Here is a 13,248-nt window from a genome sequence, read left to right as displayed (position 1 = left end):
AAGTGTTCCAAGGTGGAAGATGAGGTGTTCTTCCTCCAGGCGTCTGGTGGTGAGGGAGCGGCGGTGAAGGATGCCCAGGACCTCCATGTCCTCAGCAGAGTGGGAGGGGGAGTTGAAATGTTGGGCCACGGGGCGGTTTGGTTGATTGGTGCGGGTGTCTCGGAGATGTTCCCTAAAGCGCTCTGCTAGGAGGCGCCCAGTCTCCCCAATGTAGAGGAGACCGCATCGGGAGCAACGGATACAATAAATGATATTAGTGGATGAGCAAGTAAAACTTTGGATGTGGAAGGCTCCTTTAGGGCCTTGGATAGAGGTGAGGGAGGAGGTGTGGGCGCAGGTTTTACAGTTCCTGCGATGGCAGGGGAAAGTGCCAGAATGGGAGGGTGGGTTGTAGGGGGGTGTGGACCTGACCAGGTAGTCACGGAGGGATTGGTCTTTGCGGAAGGCGGAAAGGGGTGGGGAGGGAAATATATCCCTGGTGGTGGGGTCTGTTTGGAGGTGGCGGAAGAAGGGCTTATGCCCGAAACGTCGATTCTCCTGCTCCTTGGATGCTGCCTGACCTGCTGCGCTTTTCCAGCAACACATTTTCAGCTCTGATCTCCAGCATCTGCAGTCCTCACTTTCTCCCCTCCCCAGTACGTCAACTTGAATTCAGTAAACACAAAGCCACTCTTGTCACAATTTTAATGGGTTAGTGAATTAATATTCCTGAAAATAACGCTGTCAAATATTTTCAGTTCTGAAGAAGCTTCGTGGGACAACCGATGTGAGCAATGATCTGCAGGAGATGAAGGAAGAGAGCAGGCAGATGATGCGAGAGAAGAAAGTAACAATTCCTGAGTTGTTCCGCTCACCGATGTATCGGCAGCCCATCATCATTGCAATCGTGTTGCAGTTGTCCCAGCAGTTGTCCGGTATCAATGCTGTGAGTATTCACCAATAAAACACTCTGTTCAGTCCAGGGAGTCTGTCCTTTCCTGCTACCCAGCTCCCAATCACAGCTATCCCATCATTTCCTAGAATTCATTCTCTTCAAACGTTCATTTCATTGTCTCTTGAATTTATTTCTACTGCCTTCCTTTGTTTTACAAACCTGTTTGTAATTTCAGTTTCCACATTAATAGCGTGTGTCCTTTGCCTTTGTATTCTTTGCTAGAACAACCCATTCAGACCAGTCACTTCATCATCTGGAAAACCTTTGGTAGCTCAAAGTCTCCCTTTTCCAAATGGAGCCAGCTTCCCAAAGCGTTGAATGATCTTTCTTGCGCTTTATCAAGAGACATAATTGGTTCAGGAAACTGGGTAATCAATCTCAGAACTCTGAATGGTGTCTGACCTGTGACGTACACAATGATACACACAGGCCAGGCTGTGTTAATGTTTACAGTTCCATAGGGAGAGTCCCTGGTTTATGTTGGTGATTTGGTCAGTGAGGGGACCACAAAATAATTGGTAAATGTAACAGCCCACTGAGTTCCTTACCCAGATTCTTGGGCTGTTTCTGGAGCCACTTCTGTGAAAATAAGAACTTGGAGTAGACACAAAGCCTCTGAGCTCCACTTTCCTGTTACAAACAAACCTTCAAGGCTGTCTTCTGATCATGTCCTGCATTTACTGAAGTTCTGTTCCCTAAGTGTTTGCTTTCTCATTATTTATTTGGCTTGTGCAAATGATCAGGATTTTGCTTGGTTCACGGAATAACTCCACAAACGCAGATACCCCGTCAACAAATCACTCCTTTATTTCCACGTGGCGAGTCCTTGCCTACAGTATTACCTCATACAGAGTCAGGTACCAGAGTGCTGGTATCCCTGACACTCTCCTTTTCATCTGTCTGTCAGCCAGGGCTCTGTGATTGCACTAGATGAACAGCTCCAATCGGGGAATTCATATTCTATGATGTCCAGCTGGCTAACCACTACAGCTGTCTTCTGAAAACATGTGATTTTGTGGTTGTAAGTGCCAAAAGGACCATCATTGATGTCAGTGTTTTCTCAAAATGTGTTTTATTCTTTCTATAGATTTTCTATTACTCGACAAGTATTTTTGAAAAAGCTGGGGTTGAGAAGCCTGTCTATGCCACTATTGGTTCCGGTGTGGTGAACACAGCTTTCACTGTTGTATCGGTAAGTACTCGGTCATACTTGAGTTCCCCACCTGTACTGTGCTGTAAGGTTAAGAATTAAACTCCAGCGTGGATCAGGATGCTGTAAGGGTACCACATTGGTCAATCAGTTCAGAGTGGGTCTGGGCCACAAGCTCACTGATCTTCAACTGCTCTCAGATGGGATCACTCAGGTTTGAGGAGATCCTCATTATGATATAGGCAGCCTCTACTCGTTCTTACATGTGAACGGACACGAGGTGGGGGGCCAATTGTAACCCAGTTGACTTTACCATTAGCATTAACGGTCCCAAGCTTCATCTGTGAAGGTTCTCCCTAAAGTGAGGGCCGTCAGACAGTGCATTATATTGCTTCAGTGTAAGTACATGGCACCAGATGTCAGAGTCATCAAGAGACAAAAAGAAAATATTTCTTCAGACGTTGGGGAAGATTAAAGTGCTTCTTTTGCTCATTTTTAGCAGAGTGGAGGAAATAAAATGATCTAGATTCCTGCAGTGATGTTTTTGAGTGTAGAATGGATGTAGAAATCCTCTGTTTCACCGTGCAGTGTCCTGTGTCCTGTACCCAGTGCTGTATGGGGTCTGTGAGGTTTTGACCTTCCCAGTGGCTTCCCCAAGTCAGATATTAGACTCCCTGGTAAATGGAGTATTTGGCTAGCTGCTGGATCAGGGTGGGAACTCATGGGGACTGAGCTACAAGGGCACATTTTAGGCTTTTCAGCTCTTCGTCCGGACTTGCTGATGGCTGTGCAGTGGTCTCTCAGCCTCCAATGAAACACCATGGTCTGTATTCACTGCCACATGGTATTGGGGTGGTGCAGCTGCAGTACCATGGTCATGGCTGGCACAACCTCACCCATCTCCCAGGGATTGTTCTTGGCCCACATTAGACACTGTCTACCCTCTGGGCACCCAAATCACATTTGCAGCTTGTGGGATGAGATACATCGATGAGATCTGAGGACAGATTTGGCTCAAACATCTGGCTCCTTGCCTCAGGCCACTCTCCCAGTCTGTACAGCACATTGCACTTGTAACATGGAAACATAGACGTTAGGAGCAGGAGGAGGCCATTCAGCCCCTCATGCCTGCTCTGCCTTTCAATACGATCGTAGCTGATCATCCAATTCAGTCCCCTGTTCCCACTTTCTCCCCATACTGCTTGATCCCTTTAGCCCTAAGAACAATCTCTAACCCCTTGAAAACATTCAATGTTTTGGCTTTGACCGCGTTCTGTGACAGAGAATTCCATAGGCTCCCCACTCTCTGGGTGAAGATATTTCTCCCAGGAGAAATGGTAAAGGAGACCGGGGTGGTCTCACCAAGGCCCTGTACAATGGCAGCAAGTCATCCTTGCTCCTGTACCCCAATCCTCTCACTATAGAGATGAAACCGATAGTTTTTCGAGGCTGCTGTTTTCATTGTAATGTCTTTATTTCCTGCAGCTGTTTGTGGTGGAACGTGCTGGGCGACGCACACTGCATCTGATTGGCCTGGCAGGGATGGCCATCTGTGCGATTCTGATGACTATTGCACTTGTCCTTCTGGTAAGAGACTTTTATTGAGTGATTCATCCCTATGTGTGCACATGTGTGTGTAAGTGTGTGTGAATGTGTGTGAGTGAGTAAGTGTGTGTGAATGTGAGTGGAGTGTGTGTGAATGTGAGTGTGTGTCTTAGTGTGCATGAGTGAGTGTGTGTGAATGTGAGTGTGTGTTTCCGTGTGAGTGAGTAAGTGTGTGTGAATGTGAGTGGAGTGTGTGTGTGTGTGTGTGAGCATGCATGAGTGAGAATGTTTGTATGTGTGTACGTGAGAGTTTGTCTAAATGTTGTGTTTCTCTGTAATTTTATTAAACAAATTACAAACAGTTTACAAAAAACATTTACAGCTGTACACAAAAGACAGCAACTTTACAAGGGAGAGGAGCAGCAAAGCTAAGCCCCAAACCCTATCATTCAACCATTTTACAGGGAGATGAGGACAAACCTCAAATCCCTGTGTTTCTCTGTATTGATTAACGAGGCAATTCATAGAAATTAATTCTACAAATGTTCATGGACAACAGCTGTGTTTAAAAAGGATTTAAATGTTCACTCTGAGTTAACTGTCACATCAAAAAAGATGGGTTTTGAGTAATTGGCTCAATTGTGCGATTATGTTCCAAGTAATTTTTGAAGGAAAAGAGAATGTGTGGAACAAAATAAAGTTCATTAAACCCATCAAATCCCCTCCATGCACAGAATGTGACACACTTATCCAGTTGTGGATTTTATCCAATTTATTTCACTATCAGTCCAGTGGCCTTGAATTTCCAAGAATAAAATTCTATAAAATCATTGTATCCTTATTAGCAAACAACCAAAAGACTGATTACAGAATACAACTCCTCAGTGTCCTGATTTACTGAGTGCAGTTTGCGAAATGGGAATACTTCCAAGATTTAATACAAAAAGGGAATTGAATATGTTCCTGATTCGGCAAATGTGGTGAATCTATAGGAAACAAAATGCAGAGTATATGGGATGGAGATGGGGGTGGGGTAAGAACTAGCACAGACAGGAAGGGTGGAGTAGCCTCCTGCACTGTACGATGTGACGAAAATAGATTTTCTGTGAGGTAGATCACAAGGTGTAAAATGTTTGAATCATTTTGAGAGAACACTTGGCTGCAACATTTCTTCTCTCATAGACTTTAGTTGTAGCCTGTAATAGTTGTGGTTCCTAACGGTTACGCTTAGACTTTTCATCATTTGTGAAAATATTTATGGGAATGATCCCAGGGCTAAGACGAAGACAGGTTCATGCACTTGGCCTGTATTCCTTTGACAATAGATAACAATGGAATTGGAATGTTTTGGATTACTAAGGATTTGATAGTGTAGATATAGATGTTTGTTGGGATGATGACGGGACCTCACATTAACAATTAGAGCAAGGCCTTTAGGGGATGTCTGAAAGGAGAGTGGAAAGCTGGAAAATTCCACCCTCCCCCATGAAATTTGAGATTGTTGATCAATTGAAAATTGAATAAAATAAATTGATGTTGGGTCAGGGATTCTCGGGAACTGAGGTGGTAACTGGAATTGTGGTGCAGCTCTTACAAATCTTCCCTAACCCAATCAAACATGGTCTTATTGAATGGAATAGCAGTTTAAAGAGGCAGAATGTTATCCTTCTGTCCCCGTGTTCCTAATAGTGGGAACATGTTAGGTTTACAATCATGGGGATCCAGATATTGATTAATTTTGAATTGGGAAAGGTTCCACTGGCACAGATCGATCCACTGCTGCACAGCATCGACAACTTGATGAGGTCTTTTGAAAAGAAACTTTGAATCCAGCAGGATTTTCGATATGAGCGCCATAGTAACTTAATTGTGCTAAGGATTGTGCTTTCATTATTAGTTTTTCCATAAGACATGGGAGCAGGCGGTCATTCAGCTGGTTATTGAACTCTGCTATTCAATGAGATCATGGCTGATCTGGTAAACCTCAACTCCACTTTACTGCCTTTTCACCATAATCCTTACTTCCATTCCTGAGTAAAAATCTGTCTATCTCAGCCTTGAGTAGGTTTAATGATCCAGCCTCAATAGCCCTCTGCAGCATAGTTTTTCATCGGTTCACTGTGTTCTGAGAGAAGGAATTGCTCCTCATCTGTCTTCAATGGGTGAGCCTTTATTCTGAGATGATGCCCTCTGCTCCTAGACTCTCCCACAAGGGGAAACAATGTCTCCACATCACTTTGTCAAGTCCCCATAGGACTGTGTATTGCCTCCCATTCGTCTGTATCCAATGTGTACAGGCCCAATCTATTCAACCTCTCCTTTGTAATACAGCCCTCCGTTCCTTGGATTAGCCAAGTATGATTGATACGTTCTCAAGGTTGTTCTGGGGAACTGAGTAGAGGGACGGGGACTATTAATGAAAGTCTTGTTGCCAGGAACAATGAAGTGCTACAGCACAGAACCCCAGCTCAATGGTTTCACTTAGTCAGAGTTCACAATAGAAGAAAATCTCAGAAACACAACAAGGAAATGGTGAAATCAACTCTGATCAGAAAGAAAAATCATCACCCGCGAGATTTTGTACCGGTTTATATTTTAAGAATGAGTTTGATCGTTGTGAGCATAAAATATTAAAAGTGCTGTTTTTGTTGTTGTGCAGGACCAGCTGACTTGGATGAGCTACATAAGCATTATCGCCATTTTTGGGTTTGTGGCCTTCTTTGAGGTTGGACCTGGCCCAATCCCGTGGTTTATTGTTGCGGAGTTGTTCAGTCAAGGACCCAGACCAGCTGCTATTGCAGTGTCTGGTTTGTGTAACTGGACGGCAAATTTCCTTGTTGGCATGTGTTTCCAATATGTCGAGGTGGGTGCACTGTGTTTGTTAACCGCAAATGACAGGGAGGGGAGGGGGGGGGGGCCGTAATTAAAAAAAGTATTATTGTCTGACCTATTAAAACCTGAGTTAAAGTGTTACCAAACAGTGACACATGCTCAAACCTCTGGATTTGTCTGGAGAAGGCACTCAAATAACCACCTAAAGCTCCATGGCTCCAGGAGCACGGGTGTTAATCTGAGGTGATGATTTGAAGATCAGCACAACACAAGAGTGTATTGATTAGGGGTGATGTTTTGTTTCACTGTAATTTGGAACCTTTGTGGCTTAGCTCCTGTGGATCTGAAAGACTGTTTGTACAGTTTGGGCTCCCATTGTGTGAACCTTTCACACTGCTGCTGAGGGAGCTTTCAGGAAGTGTATCTCGCAGAATGAGCTTCCCTCTAACAAAGAGGCCCAGTGACAACACCAACCTGGTATAGCCATCATGGGGGCAGTGGGTGTGGGCACACTGACACCATATACCTGCTCAAAGTCTTCACTCTGTAACTGCTGTGTGCAGTTTGTCAATAAAACAAGGAGTTTTTACTAAGCTCAGGCATTCCAGCTGATTGTTCCTACTGTTAACAGGAGAAAGAAAGTGAAGACTTGATTGATTAAAGCTGCAGGGGTGATGTGACCTTGTCTGAAATCAGCTGAGTTTTTAAATTGGGTAAATTCAGAACAACACAAAATAGCCATCTTGCTTTGTACGATCGTTACTATGGAGATAGAAAACTGTTAGCATTATTTATGTAATATGGAGCTTGTTCCTGATAAACAGTAACTGCTGATTATAGTATCAAAAAGTGTCTAACTTCCTTCATTCAAAATATTTCTTTTCCCCTTTAAACAGCTACTCTGTGGACCTTATGTTTTCATCATCTTCACTGTGCTCCTGGTTCTGTTTTTCGTATTCACCTACTTCAAAGTCCCTGAGACCAAGGGAAGGACATTTGATGAGATTGCCTCTGGTTTCCGCCAGGGTGCGGGAGTTAACTCACCAGAAAAGCACAGTCCAGAGGAACTCAACAGCCTGGGTGCAGACTCACAGGTTTAAGTGGGAGCAGTGTTGGAACAGCCGAATAGGAGCCAATGGGACTAGGTTATACCCACACTACTGACAAAATATGTAACAGGGTGGAGTGTCTGGCCTGTCAGCAGATTCCTGTGAATGTACAGGAACTAAGCTCTGATTGTTTACCAGAACACATCTCCATTTGTTTAAAATGTTATGGTCAGTAAGCAGAACTAACCTTTTTGACTATCTTACATGTTGACTGATATAATTATTAATTAGCATTTCAAAGCTTTCCATGTATAGCGTTGAGTATTTATATGTTGAATATGTTTATAGTGTTTATAGGAAATAAATTATAGAGGTAAAGTTAATGTAAATATAATGAGCTACATGTCACATGTAATGTATAAACACAGAATATGGTTTCGTTTCTGTAGAAATGGCTAGTTGTAAATGATAGAATTACTTTTTGTACACTTCACATTGTAGAAAGCTGCTCCTGGTTCACTGGATCAGCCCTTAATATTTTTTTTAAAAAATAGTTTTTGTCATTATTGGAGAACACTTTAAATCATCTAGAAATCTGTGATATTTTAGTGGGTGAGTGTTTTCCCACGTTTGAATACAGTTTCTCTGTGATGTTGCAGAAGAACTGATAACCCAGCAAGTGAACGTACTCTCACTAACATGGCCAGCACCAGTGTCCAGGCTTTTACTGACCAGCCACCTATCTCCTACACAACATAAATACTTTTGTACTGTAATTTATAAGTAGCTTTTCTGAAACACTGATAGTAAGTAATGTTGTTACTGGAAAGAGTTTGGTGTGAGCCATTATCACTTCCATACAGATGTGCCAAACATTGCTTTTGCAATTGATGCAACGTATCCATGGAATTCAGCCAACACACAGTCCTGTGATATTGATGGAGAGGTTGGTGAGGATACTTGGCTTGTGTTGCTATCAAATCCGGCAAATATTTCCACCCCTCCCCCTACCTCCAAAACATTTTTGGTGAGTCAATGCTTAAAGTATGGAGGCTGCCAAAATGAATTGAGTTTGTTTTCCCTCAAAGTACGTATCTAGGGGCCCATTTTCACTTGAGCATATTATTTTATTCCTGGTTATAAAATGTAATCATGTGAAGTAGTCACCTGTTAGATACAACTGTGTCATCTGTCCCAAGTATTGGCCACATGAAATCCACCACACGATTGTTCATTTTTACCAACTTTATGTAATCAATTTTAAGATTTTACAATAATTTCTTTCAGAATTAATAGACTTTCTGGATTTCTCAGTATCTTTTCCTCCCCCTTTTTCATTGCTGGGGTATTATTAATATTTGCTTAATGTCCAATACCCAGCCAAGGATAGATGTCAAACAGATCATTATTGTCTCTTTGCTACTTTCTGAAACCTCTCATTCAGATTTCCAAACTGTTTGTGATCTTTGCCTCCATTTAGTTTTTTTGCAAAAACCTTGGAAAACTGTATAATCTTCACTGTATTGAGCTAGTTTTGGATATGAGCTCAGTACTTCAGATAGTGCCTTGTGTGGTTGTGGACTCTGACATTGCACAGAGTGAATGTTAGGGATTAAGCATCTGTTTCCATCTCTGCCTGTTATTATTTCCTCAGTTGGAAATAAAGGGCAGGAGGCCTGTAAGGAAAGTTAACATTTTAGAGAATCTGACAAACCCAGGCCTCCCCCAGTGTTTGAGCCCCTCACCAGCAGCTGAAGGCTCTCTTTTGTTTCTTAAGAGAAACCTTAAACAACAACTATTCATCCACAATAAAGAATAAATAGAGATTTGCTTTATTTTAGTTTAGCCGGTTTTTATACATATTTTAATCTGGGAAAGAAAAGTAGAAAAAGATGTAAACTGAACAAAAATTATATAAAATACATTTTCTCTTGGTAATGTTTTGCTTGAAATATTCTTTTTGTATTTTAAATAGTAGAACTAAAAGTAGTACCTGTACAAAAATAGCCTGTGCAGCAGTTAACATGTGACTCATGGGGGGTTAGATGAGACTAAACCCTGAATGGGAATATCAAACAGGTTTTGTTTCCCTTCATTCCCAGTTTTGAGATGTTGCTGCTGCTCATGACCTGGCTTCAAAGGTCATCACCTTGACAGTTGCTGACTTTGTTAGTAGCTCACCTGCTCCTGTTTAAGATTCAGAGAACAATAATGCACTGAAGTAGGCCATTCCACGTATCAAACCCATGCTGGCTGTCCACAGAGCAAGGCAGTTACAGCCCCATACCCCTACATCTCAAACTCACTCTGTCCCTGTATCTCTGCAAACTGATCGCCCTTAGCTTACCAGCTGAATTCCTTTTGAAATTGTCCATCGTTTCTCTTACTCCAACCTCATGGGCAGTGATGATTGATGCAATTAATTTGCAGAAAATAGAGCAGCCACCAAGGTTTCTGGTTGCCTTAGAGTCTGGCAGAGGAGGGGGAAGTTGCAGGCGGGCATTGTGAGTTCAAAGGGCTGGAGTTGGTGAAATTTTGTTGCCATCGGTAATTGAATCAGGAAGTGAATCAGGAATAGGTGAGCCAGCATCAGGAGAGTTGACAGGCAGCGCGGAGCTGGGTGAATGTTGTGAGAGAGTTAGGTAAATGTTTGAGAATTGTTTTGGTAAGGAGGACCAAACATGAGAGGGGCCAGTGAGGCCTGGGATTGGGAGGCCAATGATGTCAGTAAGTTGAGTCAAACATTCACTGAAGTCCCCATTTGTTTATTGCCATTCGGATTTGCTGAATTGCAGGTGGTTAACTTAAACCACTAATTCGCATGGTGCCACTTTAAGTACTTGAAGTGTGTGAAAACAACGGGTTAATTTTAACTTGATGCACCTGAAGTGGAACCAAAGAATGAGGTGAAACATTAGTGACACACCGTGTTCAATAGCACTGTCCAGGGATTTCAATGGAGACAAAACCAGCATGAAAGCTGATTCTGTTCCTGTGCTATTAATGAATAAATTGTGTTAATTAGTTTCCAGGCGGGATCTGACTGTAACCAGCTGCTGTGCTCACTCAGTCATGATCACACTTGGAGATCTCCTTGAAGAAAACCATTCTTTCGGGAAAATGAAATATTCCCCATGGTTGAATAAGCATATACACGTTTTTTTTAATAATATGTTTTCTTTTGAGCTTGTAAATATATTTCCTGAAGAAACATCTTTCGGGAAGTTAATAAGAAAGTGAAAACAAACAGATTGACTCGAGCAGTGAATGTGGTCACACCTTTAGTAATACCCCTGCTTTGTTTGGATAGAGGTTGTGCACAGATTTTGTACATATTTCTTGTGAAGCTCACCTTAGTGGCAAGTTGAAAATAAAAAAAAATTCTGAACAATAAACTGTGTGGTTTTGTACCTGAATTAACCCACTAATAATCTAACTCTAAATATAAGTGCCTTAAATTTTCCTTTCTTTGTGAACCTGATAGTTACTCCATCCTGTGGCCATGATCCTGAAAACCTTGGAATTTCTGAAAGGAAGATATTAACCAAACTCATGCCACTGGATGTTAGTGCAGGTGGGAAACAGTGAAATGTCCATATCAACAAGAAGAGTATGTAAACGGTGTTGGGTTTCTGAGTTCTGAGGTGCACAGGGATCTGGGTGTCCAAGTGCATGATTTACAGAAGGTTAATCTGCAGGTAATGACGGCCAGAAACTGAATGGTATTTTTAGATTTAGATTTAGGGTTTAGTGTCACATATATTCAATACAGGGTACATGACTACAGTAAAAAGTGTATAATGTCGTTGCATTGTACCATCTCAGGCACAGAGTACCTCGGTTCAAAATCTTATTTACAGAAATCAAAAAATAAGCTTAAAAATTCAGCACCACAAGCTTCTTAATATAAAATATCAAACGTTACATTCCGTTCTGAAGCATTGGGCCTGTGGCTTCTCCAAGCTCAGTGTCCCCAAGAGGGCTCACTCCCCACCACCTGTCCTCCAACCCCCACACTGGGCTCACTCTCCCAGCGTGCTTGGCTAAGATCCACCCATGGATGCTAGACTACACTGCTACTCCCAAGTCTTCAGCCCTGCCCTGTCTCACTGCTACCCCCTGTCTCACTACTGCCCCCTGTGTCACTGCTGCCTCCTGTGTCACTGCTTCACGCACCCCCCCCGTGTCACTGCTGCCCCCTGTCTCACTGCTGCCCCCCATCTCACTGCTGCCTCCTGTGTCACTGCTTCACGCACCACCCCCCGTCTCACTGCTGTCCCCTGCCTCACTGCTGCCCCCTGTATCATTGATGCCCCCAGTCTCACTGCTGCCCCCCGTGTCACTGCTGCCCCCTGTCTCACTGCTGCCCCCTGTCTCACTGCTGCCCCCCGTATCACTGCTGCCCCCCATGTCACTGCTGCCCCCTGTCTCACTGCTGCCCCCTGTCTCACTGCTGCCCCCCCAATCACTGCCGTCCCGTCTCACTGCTGCCCCCTGTCTCACTGCTGCCCCCCGTATCACTGCTGCCCCCTGACTCACTGCTGCCCCCTGTCTCACTGCTGCCCCCTGTCTCACTGCTGCCCCCCGTATCACTGCTGCCCCCCATGTCACTGCTGCCCCCTGTCTCACTGCTGCCCCAATGTCACTGCTACCCCCGTCTTACTACTGCCCCCCGTCACACTGCTGCTCCCTGTCTTTCTGCTGCCCCCCGTGTCATTGCTGCCCTGTGTCATGGCTGCCCCCCGTCTCACTGCTGCCTCCTGTGTCACTGCTTCACGCACCCCCCCCCCCCCCCCCCCCGTGTCACGGCTGCCCCGTGTCTCACTGCTGCCCCCGTGTCACGGCTGCCCCGTGTCTCATTGCTGCCCCCCTGTCTCACTGCTGCCCCCGGCTCATTGCTTCCCCCTGTCTCACTGCTGCCCCCCCCCGTCTCACTGCTATCCCCCCGTTTCACTGCTGCCCCCAATCTCATTGCTGCCCCCTGTCTCACTGCTGCCCATTGTCTCGGTGCTGCCCCCTGTCTGACTGCTGCCCCTGTGTCATGGCTGCCCCCTGTCTCACTGCTGCCCCCTGTCTCACTGCTGCCCCCCGTATCACTGCTGCCCCCCATGTCACTGCTGCCCCCTGTCTCACGGCTGCCCCCTGTCTCACTGCTGCCCCAATGTCACTGCTACCCCCGTCTTACTACTGCCCCCCGTCACACTGCTGCTCCCTGTCTTTCTGCTGCCCCCCGTGTCATTGCTGCCCTGTGTCATGGCTGCCCCCCGTCTCACTGCTGCCTCCTGTGTCACTGCTTCACGCACCCCCCCCCCCCCCCCCCCCCCCGTGTCACGGCTGCCCCGTGTCTCATTGCTGCCCCCCTGTCTCACTGCTGCCCCCGGCTCATTGCTTCCCCCTGTCTCACTGCTGCCCCCCCCCGTCTCACTGCTATCCCCCCGTTTCACTGCTGCCCCCAATCTCATTGCTGCCCCCTGTCTCACTGCTGCCCATTGTCTCGGTGCTGCCCCCTGTCTGACTGCTGCCCCTGTGTCATGGCTGCCCCCTGTCTCACGGCTGCCCCCGTCTCACTGCTGCTCCCTGTCTCACTGCTGCCCCCCCATCACTGCTGTCCCCCTTTGTCACAGATGCCCCCCCGTCTCACTGCTGTCCCCCTTTGTCACAGATGCCCCCCGTCTCACTGCTGCCCCCTGTGTCACTGCTGCCCCCCGTCTCACTGCTGCCCCCTGTCTCACTGCTGC

General features: G+C 45.3%; 1 protein-coding gene across 1 annotated transcript in view; it reads left to right on the top strand.

Moving 5' to 3' along the window:
• Positions 1-10,905, top strand: part of LOC140486893 (solute carrier family 2, facilitated glucose transporter member 1-like) — a 35,000-nt gene extending 24,095 nt beyond the window's left edge. The window contains exons 6-10 of the mRNA XM_072585958.1: positions 738-925; positions 2,022-2,126; positions 3,570-3,671; positions 6,289-6,492; positions 7,358-10,905. Coding sequence (XP_072442059.1) covers positions 738-925; positions 2,022-2,126; positions 3,570-3,671; positions 6,289-6,492; positions 7,358-7,561 — 803 coding nt within the window. The 3' untranslated portion in view covers positions 7,562-10,905. The remainder of the gene's footprint in view (positions 1-737; positions 926-2,021; positions 2,127-3,569; positions 3,672-6,288; positions 6,493-7,357) is intronic.
• The last annotated feature ends 2,343 nt before the right edge of the window (positions 10,906-13,248 follow it).

The sequence above is a fragment of the Chiloscyllium punctatum genome, chromosome 16 (genome assembly GCF_047496795.1).
Source record: "Chiloscyllium punctatum isolate Juve2018m chromosome 16, sChiPun1.3, whole genome shotgun sequence".
In the NCBI taxonomy this organism is placed as follows: domain Eukaryota; kingdom Metazoa; phylum Chordata; class Chondrichthyes; order Orectolobiformes; family Hemiscylliidae; genus Chiloscyllium; species Chiloscyllium punctatum.
The sequence above is the reverse complement of the archived record's forward strand: the minus strand, read 5'-3'. Positions and strand labels throughout refer to the sequence as shown.